General features: G+C 45.7%; 1 protein-coding gene across 1 annotated transcript; it reads right to left on the bottom strand.

The window, feature by feature from the left end:
- Positions 1-217: 217 nt before the first annotated feature.
- Positions 218-19,699, bottom strand: TIMM44 (translocase of inner mitochondrial membrane 44). The gene is made up of 13 exons (XM_052702198.1): positions 19,586-19,699; positions 18,842-18,949; positions 18,287-18,457; positions 17,568-17,648; positions 16,463-16,612; positions 15,835-15,974; positions 15,299-15,384; positions 12,470-12,562; positions 12,040-12,164; positions 11,378-11,428; positions 9,015-9,104; positions 5,073-5,183; positions 218-957 (listed from the first exon to the last, which is right to left on the bottom strand). The coding sequence occupies exons 1-13, from the start codon at positions 19,682-19,684 to the stop codon at positions 838-840; spliced, it is 1,425 nt and encodes a 474-aa protein (XP_052558158.1). The 5' UTR covers positions 19,685-19,699; the 3' UTR covers positions 218-837.
- Between the last annotated feature and the right edge of the window lie 761 nt (positions 19,700-20,460).

Below are 20,460 nucleotides of genomic sequence, written 5' to 3'. Positions count from 1 at the left end.
TGACATTCTACTTGTTACTGCAGTTACTTACTCATTTGTTGCTGTTCGGTCCAACCCTATTCCTGGTCACTGTTTCAGCACTTGGCCTGGTTCCCCGCAGCCATTTAGAGTGTCTGTCTCCTCCACATCATCAGCTCAGCCCACAGAGAAATGCAGCTGTGTATCATTTAGCAGTACCCATCTCCACAATAGAACAAAAACACCAGAAACAACAACGTTCTCCCTGCAAAGCTGCGGACATATATTGACATATTTCTGACCATCTCCATCCTCACTCAGTTCCATGTGCAAAGACGTGATTCTATTTGGTTTGGTAAAGACACTGCAGCAACAGAAGGCTTCCTGGCTTCTGCTGGAATGAGACCAACGTGTCTTAAGAGCAGCTCTAAGCTCCTCTCAGAGATGATGTAAGGCCATCAGGGGATGACAGCAGATTGAAACCAGACCTGTCGCATCTCACTGTGCTGCTCATCAGTATCCACCTCCACCTCTGCCCATCACTGGAAGCACTGGTCAATGTATAGGACCTCAAACATCCTCCTTCACCCACCATGGGAGCCAACAGCAGCTGCAAGTGTCTTAGACCATTCGAGTTACAACCTACCATACATCCTTACAGTGCAAACTGCTACACGGCAAAGCGTAAGGCAGATACGTCAGACTCGTCCAGTTCACAATGGGGAGCAGTGTAATGATGGCACACCCAACAGCCCATTCTTCTGAAAGAGAACCACTCTGGTCCCCCTCCCCCACAGTGCATCATGCAGTAGACTGGTGCAAGTTCAGAGATGGCATTGCTTTGAGGGAGGGACAGAAAGCTCTTGGGTGCAATTCGCCTCAGAGAACTTGCTCGGAGCTCGACGAGGAAATGTCCAATAGCCTCCACGCAGCATAGGGGTTGAGCTCATCCTGGTCTCTGCAAAGCGCCCACACATACAGCATCCGCAGAACCTTGTCCTGGAAGGAAAATCCTTGTTAGAGCTTGCGTCACGGTCACAGACCCCCGAGCTCAGTGCTTGATGCAGAGATGCTCCATACTCCCTCCAGAGAACATTGTAATTTTTCTCTCCAGGTTCTAAGCCTCAAACTCACATACAAGTTTAGCTCCTGTAACGTTTGCTAAATCACAGAACAATCAGGAACCTGTAAACTTTTGATTTCCGAAAGCACAATTAGGATTTCCTACTATCTGTGCCTACAAATGTTAACTGACACCCCTGCCAACTTCACAGAATCACAGGGTTGGAAAAGACCTACAAGATCATTTCATCCAACCATCCTCCCATCACCACTGCTACCACAAGCACTAAACCAGATCTCGTAGCTCCTCATCCTGACACCTCTTGAACACGGCCAGGGACGGTGACTTCAATAATATCTGACTTGCTGATGAATATAAATTTTTGGTTTCAATTTGGTTTGACTGCCAGGCTCTACTGTTTGTGATACTCAATCAAGTTGAAGGCTCTTGCCCACAGCTACATCACTACCTTTTTCACAGCAGTCTGTGAGCTGCAGCCTCTCCCCATCAGGCAGTGGAGCTGAAGGGCTAAAGCACAGTGCTATGGGGAGCAGCTGAGGGAATGGGATGGGGCACACTGAAGAAGAGGAGGCTCAGGGCAGAACCTATGGCTCCCTGCAACTGCCTGAAAGGAGGTGGTGGTCAGGTGGAGCTCAGCCTCTTCTCCAGGTAACAGCATAAGGATGAGACGGAATGGCTTCAAGTTGCACCAGGGGAAGCTCAGGTTGTACATTAGGAACAATTTATTCCCCAGAGGAGTGGTCAGGTGCTGGAATGGGCTGCCCAGGGAGTGGGGGAGTCACCGTCCCTGGTGGTGTTCAAGGAACGTGTAGATGTGGCACTGAGAGGCATGGTTCAGTGGGCAGCATTGGTGGTAGGTGGATGGTTGGACTGGATGATCTCGAGGGTCTTTTCCAACCCTAGTGATTCCATGACCTGCATGGAAGTCAGGTACATCACCAGCCAGCAGAGAGAGAAGTTATTCTTAAACCTTCTTATCACTGGCTATAAGCACTTGATTTTATAAGTTCATTTTCAGGAAAGAAAAAGAACAGAAAAATCTTACAAAATATATATACACAAAATACACATAACCAAATACATAAATCACTGGGAAAAAAAACAACCATAAAAACCACAAACCACCACACCTGTCTGCCTTATCTCCAGGAATTCACAGTAGAGTGGATCTGAGAACGTTTGTGGTGGACGAGATGCATACTGAGCACACACCAACCACCAAGAAGCAAACGTTCCCTCCAGATAACAAAGCAGCACTGGGGGACCATCCTGCGCTCAGTTCCCAGCTGTGAGCTTAACTATTACATTTCTGACTGAATGCATCAGTCCTTACAGGTCGCAAGGTACAGGTACGTAAATGTGACGAGGGGAAGTTTCTGTATTGCAGCAGGTGTTAGAAATATCCTACTGAAAGCCATTTTCTTCTTGTTCAGTGTCTCAGCAGCTTCACTTGCTTTGGCTACGCTTAGAAGTGTTGAAAGTGACATCAATTTGAGTAGCACAGATGATGGGGGTGTGTAAAAAGGAATGCAGAGGAGACAAGAAACGAAGAACAACAGAACTTTTGCCTGCTTAAGAAAGTGATTGAAGGTTAATGTACTTCTAGAGACCACCATCAATCTGGTTTTCATCCTACTTTACCTATTTTCCTTTTTTGCTACTCTTTTATTTAAGCTGTTCTCATTCATCTCCTTTTCATTGTAAAGAATTACAAGAAATAAAATCCTGCCTATTCATAGAGACTGCTGCCCATGAAGACGGTCAAAATGTGATGCACAAGGGAAAAAGTGAAAGAAACAGAACTCGTGTCGGGCACTGCACAGCTCAGTAAGGAAAGGTCAGAGATTTCCTGGGACTCAGACTCACCTGGACTTGCAGAATACCCAGACTTTCGTGAATCTGTCCAATTCCAATTACCTTAATTAATATACTTGTAACTTTCCCCGCTCCATTATGCTACATGACGTCTGCCTCCCATTTCAAATCCTCTGCCTTCGTTCAAAAGCAGTGTTGCCAAACCACACAACTTCCTTATTTTCAGCCTTCATGGCAATGAGTTCCTCACAACCCTTTGTATCTTTACTCAACCACCCTGTCAGAGGTTCCCAGTAGACAAACAGCTGATGCACAGTACTCAGCACAACTGGATATGGGACAGTTTCAGCAAACAGAGCTCTGTGAGGCACTCTGTGCCAATGTAGTGAGGCAACAGCTGAAAAGAAGTTCCTACTTCCAGTTGGCTCCAGTGACGTTCCCAGTTTCCTAACAAACGGCTTCAATGACTCCAGCCTGACCTCCAAGCATCTTTGTGCTCTGTTCTTAAACTGCCCTTTATGAAAGGAAAGGGAGGAAAAAAATAACAGGCTTGGGGGGAATCTGGGAGGAAGCTTTAATCCACAGGAGAACAGTTCAGTTCTGTCCCACAGAGTGCCAAGGCAGTAGAACCCACACACAGCCCCTCTGCAGGCTAGGAATTTGCTGGCCAGGCACAGCAGCAATTGGAAGAGAAAGGGCTGCTCCTAACTCCAGCTCCTCTCCTCACTGTGAATTAAAGATTATCTACAACTCTGTATTCCTTCAAGATGTTTGTAGATTCTCCTCATACAAGATAATGTTCAGCTAATGGCCTGTAGCACTTCAAGAGTGTGACAGGGATAAATAGCTCACACTGAGCTGAACGGGATTTCACAGCCAGCACATCTTCTGCCAGCCAATTTAAATTCAAGTTATTGCAGCCTTGTCTACAAGGCATGTCTGATTGAGAACCTACAGGCCCCAAAAGCCACAGCAACAAGCAGCCAGACTCACAGAACTGAGACTCACTGAGCACAGACTCACTGAGCTGTATCCAGGCTGCCCACCTGAAGAAGCTAACACTGATTAAGGAAAACATACAGAGCACAATTAATGAGTTTTACGAGGTTTCAACGTCTTCTCCCAGCTCTTTAATATATACATCACCCATCTGTGGTAAGACTGCAGAGAAACACAAGCAGGGCAGCCTGCAAGGATGATTCCACCTGCCACAGCTTGCTCATTCCCTTCAGATTTTCATTCATTTTCTCATCTGTCCATCACTACCAAGAGTATTTTAATTTTAGTCCAGTATTTCTAATGGCCTAGCAAACAGAGAAACTCACTCCCTCACCCAACTACATGACAGTGACTTCACTGTGGGTGATAACAGTTGATTATATGGGCAGCTGTTTTCACCTGTAAAGATTCAGATGATTTTACTGAACTGACTGAATTACTGAACTACAGTTCTTCTATGTGAGCAGCTGCAGACAAGCTCATGCTTGCTCTGTAGTCCTTCAAGATGAAAGAATGAGACCCAGCTTTGGTCCAAAAGCCAGAGTCATGACTGTAAAGCACAAAAGCAAGCTGATAACTCAGATGTATGTATGCTAACTTGGATGCATGGAGCCATTTCAACTCCACTGCTTGCAAAACAGAGCTTGGCTGTTCTTCCCAGGTGCAGAGAGCATGCAAAACAAAGACACTGTATTTGATTTATTGTGGTACAAAAAGTTACTCTTGCTGAACCCATTTTCTCAGTCACTTGTGTTGAAGTCAGCTGTTTCATACCCCAGCTCTGTGTCATCTGGAGATCTGCAAAACTCACTGGTGGACAAGACACTGCAACCCTACAGAACCCAGCTTTCGTGTCTATGGTGGGGGGACCACCATTACAACAGAATTCATAAAATAGCCATGTGCTTAGCTGCACTGGCAAGCACACAAGCATTCTAAACCACAGCAACAGATCGTATCACAATCACTGACTATTAAATGTTCCAGTGGAGATGCTGGTGTAACAACAACACCAGAGAAACGTTCTCAAAAATACTCAGTAAAATCTTTAGAATAGGACAGAGAATGCAGTGTGAGTGGATTACAACATATGTGGGTAAGCAAAGCTGAAGTACACCACATACTGCTATAGGGAGCTGCTACAAACTCAATCCATGGCTGAGATGGCTACAGAGGGACCTGGGGCAGCCACATTCAGGAGGTGAGCATCACTTACCGGGTCACCTTCTACCACTTCCCCTTTCTGGTTCTTAATTACCATCACGATCTGAGCTTGAAAAGTGATGATTAATACTGGTCCTTGCTCCATCATTTTTCCCATGGCCAGCTGCAATTAAAGAAAACTCTATTAGAAAATGGAGTGTTTTTGCAGATTAATGTAGAGGCACCAAGTATTTAGCACAACTACACAGCCAAACAATCCCACCATCTCCCAGCACCAAATCCAAACCAAACTCCTCATCAAGTTATACCTCCTCTGCTCACACAGTACCAGTCCTCCTGCAAAGTATTCTCCCAACATCTTGCTCTACAGGGAGGTGCCAGCCTTCCTGGTAGTCAATGACAGAACACACTTCTGCAATGCTCTTTTGCTTAATGAGAGGGAATCAGTTCTCAAGCACTGCAGTAACTGACACCATTCCAGTAAGGACTGGATTCCTGGAACCTGCCCAAGTCATCCTGCAATCAAAGAGCGGTTCAAGAACAGATGAGACTAGATGTGTACAAGACCAGGGGGCCCCTGGATGTGCATCCCAGGGTCTGCAAGGAACTGGCTGATGTGGTTGTCAAGCTGCTCTGCATCACATTTGAAAAGTTGTGGCTGCCTAGTTAAGACTCAGTGACTGGAAAAAGGGAAACATCTCTTCCATTCATAAGAAAAGGAGAAAGGAAGATCAGGGAAACTACAGGCCACTGTGTCTCACCTCTGTGCCTGGGAAGACCATGGAGCAAATCCTCCTGGAAGAGATGTTAATGCACATGCAAGATGAGCAGATCATCCAAAACAGCCCGCATGGCTTCACCAAGGACAGATCATGCTTGACCCATCTGGTGGCCTTCAATGATGGAGTGACAACTTCAGCAGGCAAAAGAAAGGCAAGTGATGTCACCGACCTAGACTTGTGTAAGGCCTCTGACACGGTCCCAAACAACATCCTTATCTATAAATTGGAGAGAGATGGGTTTGAAGGCTGAACAATTGAGTGGAAAAAGAACTGGTAGGAAAGTTGCAACCAAATTGCTGTCAACAGCTCTATGTCCAGTAGGGGACTCTCACAAGTGGTGTCCTGGGATCAGTGCTCCTCAACATCTTTATCAATACACACAGTGGGACTGAGCGCACCCTCAACAAGTTTGTTGATGACACCAAGCTGAGTGGTGCAGCTGATAAAACAGAAGGAAGGAACGGAAAACCCTGAAAGTGGGATGATGTGAACTTCAACAATGATTCAACAATCCAAGTGCAAGGTGCTGCACCTGGGTCAGGGCAATCCCAGATGTGTGTGCACAGACTGGGAGAACTCATGAGAGCAATGCTGCACAGAAGGACCCGAGCGTCCTGGTGGATGAAAAGCCAGACATGAGCCAGCAGTGTGTGCCTGCAGCCTGGACGACCAACAGCATCCTGGGCTGCATCAACAGAGGGATGGCAGTGGGCAGGGAGTTGACTGAACCCCTCTGCTGTGCCCTTATGAGGCCCCACCTGCAGTACTGTGCCCAGGCCTGGGGCCCCAGCACAGAAGGATGTTGGGAGTGGGGCCAGAGGAGACAACAAAGATGCTCAGAGGGCCGGAGCGCATCAGCCATGAGAACAGGCCAAAGGAGCTGAGGGTGCTCACCCTGGAGAGTGGAAGGCTATGGGGAGACCTGTCTGCAGCCTTACAGTACTCGTGGGGAGCTTATAAGCAGAAGAGACTTTTTACACAGTCTGGTAGTGGTGGGCGAGGGGGAATGGCTTTAAACTACAAGAGGAGAGATTTAGATTAAGTATTAGGAAGAAACTCTGCTCAAGGAGCGGTGAGGCACAGGTTGCCCAGAGAAGTGAACCCATCTCTGGAGGTCATGGATGGAGCCCTGGGCAGTGATCTGCTGGGGGGCAGCCAGTCCACAGCAGGAGGGTTAGGACCAGATGGTCTTCAAGGTCCCTTTCCAACCCAAGACACCCTATGATAATGCCTTCTAGCCAAGCATCTAAAATTCAAGTCCTTTAGCATGGAACATGAGTGCATACATTGATATTTTAAAGGCTTAATTTTAATTTCAGTGCTGCAAATTTCGCAGAATGTGAACTCCTTCAAATCTTTTACATCTTGATTTTCAAGCTCAGTCAACCCTTTTTCTGGATGAGACCTCTGAGCACAATACCATAAATCTTTTCTAAGGAAATGCATTTAAAAATTTAAACAATCACCTCCCTTTTATGTCCCTTTCTTGCAACACAGAGAGTGTAATATGAATTGCACTGATCACACCTTATGTCAGTCATTTTTCAGCCAGGATAATGTAGTTCTCCCAAGAAACTTTATGCAAAAATAGGCATCCAAGACATATTTATAACAAAATGTCTTTCCAGACACCACTCAGAATTTATGCAGAGCTTTATACTAATGAGCAGCTACCCTACCTACTGTATGGGAACTGCTGAATCACGGCCTGAACCTCTGATTGACCACCTGAGCAGCCACGGGAGCACAGGTGAAGGCGATTCAGCGGTGCTGCAGGAAGGGCTGGAGCCTCTCCTAGAGCCATTTAAGAGCTGACTGCCAATGGGGAAGGATTTCTTCTGGAGATCCCTCCTTTGGAGTTTTGCACTGAGCCCAGGACGCAGGTAAGCATTCTATCTACTCTCTTTTGCATAATAACCTGCTTAGCCAAACTGTCTGGTACATTCCATATTTATAACATCTGTGCATTCACTGATTTTACACCTACCTACACCAGAAAGGTTACTCAGCTTGTAAGGAAACCAAGCCACCTAGACCCTAATAACAGAAAAAAACTTCAGATTTAAATCAGATGCTCAGGAAAAAGGCCATCATGTTTGTTACTCCCAAAGCTTTGATTCTGTTAGAACATGTTATTCATTGCTGGATATTCAGGAGAATTGTCCATGCCACAAATTTTCCTGCTCATTTGGCACGTGCTTGTAGATACTGCCCAGAGTTGCATGATTTCCTCTGAACCAGACAGATGAGAGATAATATCAGGCACCAACGGTCCTGAGAAGCTTTCTGTCTGTTAATGGGTTGATTATTTTCTTGCTCCCTGAGCGATCATCAGGCAAGTCAGCTCCCATTGCTCTTTCACAGGGCTACAGAAGGTGAACTTTTCAATCTTTTGTTGTAAGGCATCTCCTCAGATGTTTCTGGAACTCTCATGTGTGTTTCAAAGGGTGAATGTACAACTGCCCCATTCTTTTCCTCCACTCACTCGTGACCTTTGAGGCAGAGATTGTTACAGGACATAAAAGATCTCATAATCTGATAAAAAGTGGGAATTTCTTTTTGAGACGCCTTTGTCATCGAACAAAAGAAAGAAACCAGCAGTACTGTGACAGACAACACCAAAGGCCTCATTAAACGAAGGCAGTACAGCAGACTGGCTGCTAAGTACAACAGTAACACTTCAGACTCCAGAGTAAAGAGGACTACAGAGAGCACAACCACTGTGCAGGCAGTCTGTTAGAATGCATGATGACTGTTTTGCCACAGTGCTCAGCTGCCAACACGGCTCCTGGGGCAGCAGTGCCATTACCTCCCACACAACCACGCAGAGCAGCACTTAGCTCTCTGATATCTGCTCCTGCACTGCACAGCCTGGAGTCACAAAAGCACCACACGTTGTTATCCCAAAAAACCATCCACAAAGCCCTTCATAGACAGCACCTCAGTTTTTGCAGGTGGTTCAGACCAAGATGCCCTGGCACAGAGGCAAACCACAATGCTGCAACTTAGGCTTGATCGCATAGTAAAAAATTCCTTCCCCAAACCTGTCCCATGTCTCTCTTCCTGCAACAATGATTGGTTCCTGCCTTAGCAAACATGGTAAGTAGACCAGCATGAAGCAAAATAGTCAGAGCAAAGAAGAAAACCCCTGAAATCGTGAGTTTCTGATTCATCCCATCACATTTCAAGGTGAAATACAGAAATACACTCACATCAATGTTGTCTACGTCGAGAATCCTGGAGTGGAACTGGAGACCCATGGCTTTGGCTTGCTGGATTGGATGAGCAAGCTGACTGTAAGTCTAAATGAAGCAACAAACTTGTGTTACATGTTTGAATTTGCTCTGTCAAAGAAAAAGGAATTTTCTGCTTAGAGAGAACCATCAGAAAATATGACAATAAAAGTCTTTTTTTTTTTTGCAAATATACTGAGCAAGTATGTCTTGCTATATACCCTGCAGACTACCTCAAATGCTCTGTGCTTCACATAACGAAATTCTTCCTAAGAATCCCATCTCCCCTGGCCAGAACAAGAGGTCACTGGTTACAAGAGAATACACAAACTGAGTGCACCTGATAGCCAGGGCATTTGCAGCTCTGATTTGACAGCAGACAGGGAGAAACAGTTTGGGAACGAAGCTGTTTTCCTCACACCCAGCCAGACCCTGCAGGCAGACCAGCTCCTCCTGGCTGCTTTCAGGCACATATGCTTCGTTATTTATGCATCAAGAACTGTTGTTGGGATTTAAATTTCAGCATTCTCACAGCATTCTTGGCAGCTACCAAGCAAACAGGAGGAGTCCCTACCACGACTCCCCCAAAGCTGATCTTTTAACCTTCATCACAAGCATTCAGATGTAAATACCTGACAGAAGAATACTGAGAAAGTCACCAGAGTAAAGCTGGAATGACAGAACAGGGATTCTGGAGACAGCAGGCACAGGCAGCTTTGTTGCTTTACTTGCCTTCCTGCTTTGTACTCAAACATGTTAGTGACCAGCATCACCAACTTCACACTTTCAGCACAGCTCTGTTCACAGAGCCTCCATCTCCTGGATTCTCGTTTCTAAAACTCTCATTTACCTCCTGGTCATTTTTATGGATGAGTCTTATGACCTTCATTTCTGGCTACCACTAGAAGGGTTTGTATGCTTTTTAGACCACAGTGAATCTATTACTTCCCACTAGAAATCTGAATGGAATTCTATGGTATGATCTCAAAAGTGGCTTGGAATATTAAGGTGGTCTGAAAATAAGGGGGATTCTTTAATACCTTACTCTCGTATTGTGCAACATTGTTACAAAGATGTTAGCAGCTAACAACCTCAAAAGATTTAAATGCAGGAAATAAAACAACAACAACCAACCCAGCCTTTTCAGTGTGTGAACTTGCAGCCCCCTGGTGGTGGCTGTGACTGGGAAGCAGCTACATTACTTTAAAGCACAGGTCTGCATTGCCTATAGCAGAACTATTTTGGGACAGAGAGGAAGAGAACAAATGTCCTTTCACGTTTAAATGCTGTTTTCAGGTAAAGATCTGCTTTCATAAAGTTAAAAGGACAACAATACAATCGCTGAATAACAACCAATTCATTTCTCCAAGAAGTGAATCCAATGATCAAAACCTATACCAGAAGAAAAGCAAATCCACCATCTCACCAATAAATGCCATTTTTTGCAGTCAGGTATTCAGGCTGCATGTTACCTAAGCTGCAATTTCAGAAAACCTCGAGCCTGCAAAGACTGCTGGGGTACCACAGTGGAGTTTTGTTTGTAGAACAGTTCCAGGGACGATCTGACTGCCATCATCACCTTTCGGGGTCAGCTCAAACATCTCTTATCAGCCCGTATCTCTGACCAGTGCCACGACAAGAGAGAGCCACTGTCTTTCCTGTCATTCCTCCATAGCTTCAAGCTCCAGTGGCTCCTTAAAAGCTGAAGTAAGTTAAGAGGGCTTTGCGTGTTCACCTGGTTTTGCACAAAGCCTCCCCAGAACAGCTCAGAGTCAAGGCACCCCAGCAGTCCCAAGAAAACCAGGCAGTTGTGCCCATGTTAAATAAAATTGGAAGCATGTGAATTGGTGCTGCAGAAGCACTAAATTGACGGAAGCTAAGCACTAATTTGATTAAACTCCACAAAATCCCACAATCTGAGATCTTGAAAGACTCCTCAGTTCCTGGAGACTTCTGAATTCCAGGGCCTTAATTGCTCTGAAGTCACCACCAGTACAGAACAACGCACCAAACCTCAAAGGCTCTACTGAAGTCCAATCTAACCATGCAAGGCTTTGGAGAACTGAAGCTAGACTCATTTGGGATTGGCTCTCAATTCTCTCTCTCTAAACAGCATTCCTCTCATGTCCATTCTACTCCAGAAGTCCACAGTGCATACTTGACTGCAGTATTGCAGAGCTTTACAGCATGAACAAATTTAATGGGGGAGCAGAGGCAAAGTGGGTAAGCAGCACCACAGTCATAATGGCCACACAGCTTGCAAAGAAAGCACAGCACACCTACTGAGAAGTGAGAATCACAACCTTTTTAGACATTTTTAGCACTCCTAGTACTCTACTTACCGCCTCATAGCACCAATCTTTGAGGATATCAAGCTCTCCAGATATCATAGCCTAAAACAGAAAAATAAAAAATCAGTAAGATATGAGCATTTAAAAATATATGCCATATCAAAGAATTGGAGTATCAGCAGTTTCAGGAGCAAACTGCCTTAAGTCCTACATCCTGAATCAGGAAAAGAGCAAGAATTAACAAAGAGGAGCAGCAATAAGATCTTCTGTAAACACATACGAAGGCAGATGTGCATAAATCTTCAGCTAATATCCTAATCCACTGCCGGAACACGCACTGCCCAGAAATCCTGGGAGGTCTTATTTCAGTGCAGACATTACAGTTGCAGCCATCTCTCTGATACATGCACAGTCAGTCACCACAAAGACAGCAGTGGCAAAAACAAACACGCGTCAGTTTCATTGTCTGTATCTCTAAGCATTGCTTTTGCTGCTTGTTTTCAGTTCATCTCACACTGCTACCTCGCAACCAGAGGATCAGAGGTATGTGATGTGTTTACTGGCATGCACCAGTTTGACATACATTCTTTCAACATCACTGCACTGCAAGATGAACAAAAATAACTGCTTTTGTTTAGCCAATCTCATACAAATCTCTCCAGGCAATTCCTGTTGTACCTCTTTGAATGTATCCCATTCTATCCCCACCTTACCTCCAAGACGTTGGGGATTATATCACGCTCACATTGCTTTAAGAAACGATCTTTATCAAAGGATGGATCCACTTTGAGTATCTCTGTCAAAACCTCTGACATTTCCGTCTTCGAGAACAATCCACCTGACAAAACAATTCAGCAAGACTGGTAGAATGACAACTGCTACCAGAAACCAATAGAAAAGATGGGTCTTGGGCTTTAGAAAGAGGGAAGGAAGAGTCACCTTGAAACAGACCAAGTTAGGCTTGACATTTACCCCACATACTGCCAACAGCAGGTTGCTGCACCGAATGACTGAATAACAATAAACGCAAAATACCAAAAAGCTTGAGACTCTTTTGCAAAGGTTAGTATTACATGTAGGACATCACTAACAGCAAGAGCCAGAAGGTGGACATGCAGTTTCATAGCAATGATGACACATTACCTATCAAGTCAGTGACTTTGTCTGTGACAGCTCTGGAAGCTCGAATGAATGCATTATCACTTTCATCGTATTTCATTTTCATTTCAAAGAACCCTGAAACAAGAAGAGATGTTAGCATAGAGTCCTTCCACCGAGTCCCTGAACAAGGAAGGACAAGCAATGTGGTGCAGGTTAAACATGCTACTTCTCTTTCTTGATTAACAAGTTCCAGTTTCAAAAGCTAGTTTTCTCCTCACCTTTACAGCTGTCACTAACTACGGGGTTGGTTCCTTTCACACAAACATTATCACAGTTGGAAGGGACCCAAGGGATCCCCCAGTCCAGCTCCCAGCCCCACACAGCACCACCCAAACCCTTTGGCTGAGGGTGGTGTCCCTCAGGGCTGTGCCCTTTGCCCTAGGAAGCTGCTCTATGCCCATCACCTCCTGGGCCAAAGCCTTTCCCTCACGCCCTGGTTCTCCCCCAGCACAGCTCTGTGCCATTCCCTGCTGCTGTCCACACAGAGCAGAGCTCAGCACTGCCCGCTGCTCCCTGCAAGGAGCTGCAGCACCATGGGGCTCCACTCAGCCCCCTCTCCTCACCTGTGGATGCACCCACTTGTGCTGAAGCTGCTGGCAGAAATGACTGCCAAATCAATCTCCATCATCTGTGCAAGGTCATGGAGAACAGGAGAGGTGATTGAAGACTGGAGGAAAGCCCAAATCACACCAATCTTCAAAAAGGACAAGAAGGACCTGGGGAACTACAGGCCAGCCAGCCTCACCTCCATCCCTGGGGACAGTGATGGAACAACTTGCTTGGGATGCCATCTCCAAGCAAGCGGAAGAGAAAATATATATATAAGAAACAGTCAACATGAATTCAGCAGGAGGAAATCATGTCTGACCAACGTGGTGGCCTTCTGTAATGCCATGACCAGCTGGGTAGATGAGGGAAGAGCAGAAGATGTAGTCTACCTGGACTTCAACAAGGCTTTTGACAACATCTCCTACAACATCCATGTAACAAAGCTTAGGACGTGGGGGAAAGACAAATGGACATTGAGATGGATCGAGAACTGTCTGACAGGCAGAGCTCAGTGATCAGCAGGAGAGTCTAATAGTCTGGTTGGAGGCTGTAACAGCTGGCATTCCCCAGGAGTCAGTGCTGGGCCAGGTCCTGTTCACTCCCAGCAAGTTTGTTAATGACACAAAGCTGAGAAGAGGAGGGGGCCAAACCAGAATGTTGTGCTGCCATTCAGTGGGACCTGGACAGGCTGACAGTTGGGCAGAGAGGAATCTGATGATGTTCAACAAGAACAAGTGCAGAGCCCTACAGTTGCGGAGGAATAACTGCATGCTCCAGTACAGGCTGAGGGCTGCCCTGCTGGAAGGGAGCTCTGGGGAGAAGGACCTGGGTGTCCTGGTGGCCAGCAGTGTGCCTTGGTGGCCAAGAAGGCCAGAGGAACCCTGGGGTGCATTAAAAAGAGCATGGCCAGCACAGCAATGGATGTGCTCCAACTTTGCCCTGGAGAGGCCACGTTTGGAATGCTATGTCCAGTTCTGGACTCCCAACTTCAAGGAAGACTTCTGGTAATTTCTGGAAAGAGTGCAGCAAAGGGCTATAAAGATGATTATGGACCTGGAACATCTCCCATCTCATACAAGAAAACACTAAGAGATGTTTAGCCTGGAGAAGACTGAGAGGGAATATGATCAGTGCTCATCAATATCTAAAGGGCAGGTGTCAAGAGGATGGAGGCTCTTGTGGTGGTGCCCAGTACAAGGGCAACGGGCACAAACTTGAACCCAGCAAGTTCCATACAAACTTGAGGAAGAACTTCACTGTGAAGGCAGCAGGGCCCTGGCACAACCTGCCCAGAGGGGTGGTGGAGTCTCCTTCTCTGGAGATACTCAAAACCCACCTGGATGCTCTTCTGTGCAACCTGCTGTAGAGAATTTGCTCTATAGCAAGACTTGATGATCTCAAAGGTACTTCCAGCCTCTACAGTTCTGTGATTCTGTGCAGGGAGAACTGCCAAGCAAGATCTTGAAGGCAGAAAGAAGACAAAGTGGGAGCAGGAAGCAAACCCACTGAAACAGATGAGCACTGCAGCAGCAAAGTAGGGCAAAACAAGCCCATTATGTCCATTATCTGTCTCTGGACATAATCAAATAGACCAGAACCACAGAAGACAGTTGCAAGATAACAGGTAAGTACAGAGCAGCTAGTCAATTAACAACTGGAATGTTGAAGGTTATGCTTCAAATCAAATCAAAAAGTAAAGCCAAAAACAACCTGCAGTTGTACAGGGAATACACAAAAGGAGAACACACGTTGCAGAGCTCAGTGCAGCCACATGTGCAGTGTTGCCTGATTGCTGCAGAGTACAGATATTCAGTATTCTCAGACTATTTTTTTTTAATACATAGAAATGATGCAAAGTCCCACACATTCCAGAGTCCTAAGCAGATGACAACAGAAATCAGCTCACTGAAAACAAGACCTTTCCTCACAATAAGCTCAAGGATGAGAGTAGACCTGCCTGACCTATACCCTGTGACATGCATTTATGTGTCCTGGTCTCCTGACAGTGTAAAGGTGGATCTAGAGTTCTTCATATAGTGAGTGAGACTGACCAAAGACAACACCTGGCTGGGGGGATGGCAACTTAGGGGCCTGCAGTATTATCATACTTCCCATTCACATCACCCACAGCCACAACTATATCAATACAATGCTGTGATTAGCATTTTGTTGGGGTTGGTTGCACAATGGCATCAGATCTCACAAGGCAAGAATCAGATCAGAGAAAATAACGTGCTACTACTTTGTCTTTGGTACACCTACTATTGAAGACCACGTTGTTGTCCTTGAAATCTTTCCACTGCTGATACCATCTGGAGTCCTTGTGCAGCACCATACCCATGGCCTCCCTAGAAGGCACAGAAGACAGGAACTTGTGAACAAATAACTTGGAGGTGAGAGAGCAAAAAGATGAATATTCTGATGAATGTCACTGAAGCACGCAGTAGTACTGAGGCTGATACACAGCATAAAAAATGCACAGTTTAGTGGAGGCAAGGCAGTGAAGACAGTAAAGCAGCTTAGACTTAGCCAAGTCAAATACAAGTCAACAGCAAGATGTTAGAACAGAGAAAATGTAACGTGCAAGTCAGACAGAACATTACGTACACACTCAGTACTTCCAAATGCCCAGCTTGACTATCAGAAAATTCTGTATCATAAACTTATGGTAGAACCTTGCTCTCAGATCTACCTGCTCTGCTCATTTCAGCACTTGATTTTTAACCTGATCTGTAAGTTTAAGTCATTTCTGTGCATAATCTGATAAAGATTTGCCCCAAGTTACATGAAATACGTACTCATTAGCTTCAAATATTCGCTCCTCTTTAATCCTCTCGCCTGAGAACTCTGTTCTTTTCCGTAGACGCTCTGGACGTTTGTAAGGACCAGTCTGCCCTAAAACACTTTCATCTATTTCCTTCTTTACAGTCTCTACTCCCTGAAAGGAAAGCAATCCTATTAGGCTGATTTACTGTTCCCCCGTCTTTCCCATAAAAATTAAAAATTGCTTCTGTCAAAGGAGAAAGACAAAGATAAGAGCAGGTGTTATTGTCATCTCTCTTACTCAGAGAATCATAGAATGAATCATAGGATGGCCTGAGTTGCAAAGGACCACAATGCTCATCAGTTCCAACCCCTGCTGTGTGCAGGTCGCCAACCAGCAGCCCAGGCTGCCCAGAGCCACATCCAGCCTGGCCTGGAATGCCTGCAGGGATGGGGCATCCACAGCCTCCTTGGGCAACCTGTGCCAGTGCCTCACCACCTTCTAACAAGGATTAGAGGGTGATGACACAAATGCTTCCTTACTGATACGTATGTACAAAGACAGCAGTACCAAGGCTTTCTACTTAACAAATAAATTTTATAATTAGCACAAGTTCAGATGATCTGTGCCTGCAGCACTAGGTCCCAGAGAGAGAGGTGTACCTGAGAAATAGCTTTGAAGGCTGCTGTCTTGCCTAATTTCTCTCCTCCTTTTGTCACTGACTCTGCTGACTGCTTTGCTGTTTTTGCTGCTTCTTCCACACCTTCCTTTATCTTCCGGCCAATATCACTCTTACTTACTTCATCCAAACTCTGGAAGAGAATAAAGAAGACAATTATAACAACACAGGTGAAAGCACATTTTGTATAAGCCTAAATGCAATAGGGCTAACCAATCTAAGGTGAACACACAGTTTATATGTCACAGGAGAGATTTACTGGGCTTGGCACTGAAACTCACACAGCCAACAGCTCTGTGCAGAACAGTCACACACACGTTTGTAATAGCTGCTACTCATACATACAAAAACTGTTTCTCCTGACCTCAAAGAGAAGGGCCGTTGATGTTAAAACATTCCAGAGATTTCCTTTAAAACCACCATTTACTACTTCTTAAGACACAGCAGAGGTTGAGATAGCTCTCTGCTATTCAGATCTTCCTGAAGAAATAGCAAATGCATTTCTCAATCTAACATATTCCTATGTATCATCTAGGCTGTGTTTACCAGAGCCAGCATCTAGCATGCACCTAAATTTTTCTCCATATTTAAAATACTATAACGAAAATTCCACAGAGATTTACTCAAGAGACAGAACTCAAAGTGTAGCAACCACTCCAAAACATCTGATGCCTGGAAGAGTTCAATACATAACAAGAAATGAAGTTATGCTCATTAAGTTTCAGTGCTTGGTCCCACCCTACAAGAGAACTTGCTTAATTGCTGAAAAATCAATCTGCATAGATACAATCATCCTCTTTCATAAGTGCTAAAGAATAAAAGAACCATATGCACCATCTTCATCCTCCAAATGTGAAAGGAGCTGCTGGATGCTCTTCTACACAACATACAACAACAACTAAGAGATCTGTCACATGGTAATTGCTGCAGCTTTGATAGCAGCTCTATCCTTTACGATCTGCAACAGTGATAACCTTTGAAATAGCAACTACCTGGCTTCAAAAAAAACAAGATGACAATTCAAATACACACAGAACCTCAGAGACGAGCTCTCTTAAAAATAAGGCGATTCCACAGCTATGTTTTACCTCTTTAACTGTACCAGTTATTTCTTCAAGTTTCTTTTTAATTACTTCTGAGGTCTTCACTGTTTCCGATTCAATGGTTTTCTGTGGAAAAAAAGAAAACACGATGGATGAGGGCAGAAGATACTCATTCAAAAATACCTTAGTGCACAGAATATCCTATTAACGCTAATTTAGAGGAAAAAAAAAAAGGAAAAAAAAACAAACCCACTAATTAGGGCTCAGGCCTAAACAGAATTAATTGATTTATCCTTCTTCCTAGCACTTTTAGCAAATGAAAAATGCATTTTTACTGAAAAAAAAATCAGAATATAGCACATTCTCAGCTGGATAAAAATCTGTCTTTGAGCAAACGCTAACTGAGTAACCACCACAAGCATTTAATTACTGTGAGTAATGCCATTTAGTAGTCTTCAAAGAATGCAAAAGAAGTATTTGAACAAACACTGTGAACATTAAATTTAACGTTCCCAAATTTTATCAGCTTGTCAACTGGGAATTCCAGTGAGCAGCCTGCTGGGAGCATTGCCACTAGAAAAAAAACACTTGAGGTCAACCATTCAGCTGTCAGTACTTCCAGCCAAGCAGAACTTCTCATAAAAATAGGCAGGCTAACCACTAAACAGTTCATTTGCATAAAGACTTAAATTTAACATTAAAAACAGAACTAACTTAGCAAATAGGCAGTGAAATTGTCAAAGGAATTCATGAGAAAGACTTACATATTTCCTCCTTGCTTCTCGAAGTGCATCAGACTCTTCAAGCTTTTTAGCTTCATCTCGGAACTTTTTAATACTTTCTTTCATCTCTTTGTTTTTTGCTAATTCTTGCTTGATGTTCTCCACAAAACCTGATATAAAACCTTTTCTTCCTCCTGAAGAGTAACATCTAGACTAAAAAAAATCATTACATGTTGCAGAATCCAAAAAGAGGTTCAACAAGTATCAAAGGCAGCAGAAAGATTTACTTCAGCCCAGCACTAGGTCACTTCTAAGGTACTGGATGTTCTGGCAACATAGGATACATCTAAGTACCCATTAACAGGCAGTTTGACACTAACCAGGCTTGAAACAGTCTGGTAAGCAGAGCACAACTCCTGCCTGTCACTTCAATTCAGCCTCTACAAAACTCCTTGAATTCATCACACGAATCATGAAAAGGTGAAACTTGCAGCTTGGAACTGCTGCTGCTGGGGAACACACCCAGCAGATACAGTATTCTAGTGGGAAACCACATGCAGCCTGAGCCTGTAGTACAACATTCAGTCATTAGCCAACCTGGTTGATCTCTGAGACAGGCCTGCTCGCTCTGTACACAGCACCACTGTGGACTGCAGGAACTGGGCATCTTCTAGGCATAAGCCACATGCCACTAATGAGACATTTCTGCAACAAAAACAAGTTCAAGTTAGCACACAATATGAGATGACAGCAGTCCTGAAGAGCCGAGAAAGGATGGCAAGCATCCTGAAAATGGACAGTCACCACTGGGAGCAGATTCAGAGTGCTGCTGAGAAACCCGATCAGGCCATGATCATGCTTGGGATCATCCATAAAGCTTTGTTAACGCGTTTGAGTAGCGCCACAACCACCGAAACGTTTGCTTTCAAAAAATCAAAGTCGCAGCCCAAGACACAGCGATGCACGTCCAACACTGAGGCAGCCGAGGCGCTCCGCAGAACCCAGAGCCTCCGGGAGCTCAAACCAAACACAGACTAAGCAGGCTCCGTCCCCCCGCTTGGCTTTACTCGCAGCTCAGATCGCTCTGCCGGGACGCCAGCGGTGCGGGTGAGGGAGCGGAAGGGGAGAGCAGCCCCCGAGAGCCGAAGACCCGGGCGGTACAAGGGCTGAGAAGCGGGAGGAGGCGGCCCCGCCCCACACCGCGTCGGCCCCGAGGCTCTCCAGGCGCCCCCAGCCCCCCGCCCCGGCGGCGGCTCCCGCTGCCCCACCTCGGTCTCGCGGCACGCCCGAGACCCGCAGAACCGGCCCTGAGCGGACGCAGCGCCCGCGCCCCGCGCTCACCCGGCAGCTACCGGCCGCCGCTGCCGCCATTTTGAGAGCTGAGCGTGTGACCCTCGCGTGGCGCGAGGCAGTGACGTCACCGTCGCGGTGCAACGACATCACTTCCGTGCGGGGAGCGCGAGCCACTTCTGGGGACGGAAGTGCGTCCGCTGCGCGGGACGCGAGGGGTTCGGCGGGGAACAGCAGCGTGAGCAGTGCGACGAATGGAACCAGTGCAACCCGCCGCGGACGGACTGCAGGAGGTGCTGGAAAGGGCGGGAACTCCTTATGAGTGAGAAAGCAGACGGAAAATAGCTCAGGAGTCGTGGCGTTGTCCTGAAGGCGTTCCTGGAGCCCGTCACCTCGAAACCTCGGGGGAAAGCGCCCAGCAGGGCCGGAGCGACGCCCCCTCGGTCACAGGCGGGTCTCTCGCTGAAGGACTTCTTTCCACTTCCTGCCGCTCTGCTTCTTGCATTGCAATTCAGGAGTAGCACAAAGCAGAGCAGGGCGCTTCCAGCACAAGACGAGTTTGATAGGCTTTAGTTTAACAGCAGCCATACGATTACACTCCAACTTGCTTTCTAATCTTTTCTGATAGGATTACAGCTTAAGTAATATCTTAGGGCAACACAAAAAGTAGCGGTCCTCACTCTTTACTTTCTCAGTATCTTTGCCTCTGAGCCAATAAAGTACAGAGCACAGCCCACAGTAACCACTATCCTGTTACTGTCCCACCTCCTGCCTCCGACTGCAATGCGTGCAGCCCCTGCTGAAGCCCACATTAGGAAAAAATAAGCACGTGGTTTCTAAATCCACTTTCAGTTCAGGCCTCATAATGGCACTTACACAACTGAAGGTGCAGGATGCTTTATTTTGTAAAATCAGCAATGCCACTG

The sequence above is a fragment of the Tympanuchus pallidicinctus genome, unplaced genomic scaffold (assembly GCF_026119805.1).
Source record: "Tympanuchus pallidicinctus isolate F22 unplaced genomic scaffold, pur_lepc_1.0 scaffold43, whole genome shotgun sequence".
Classification (NCBI taxonomy): Eukaryota; Metazoa; Chordata; class Aves; order Galliformes; family Phasianidae; genus Tympanuchus; species Tympanuchus pallidicinctus.
Note: the sequence above shows the minus strand (reverse complement) of the source record. Positions and strands in the feature narration are given on the sequence as shown.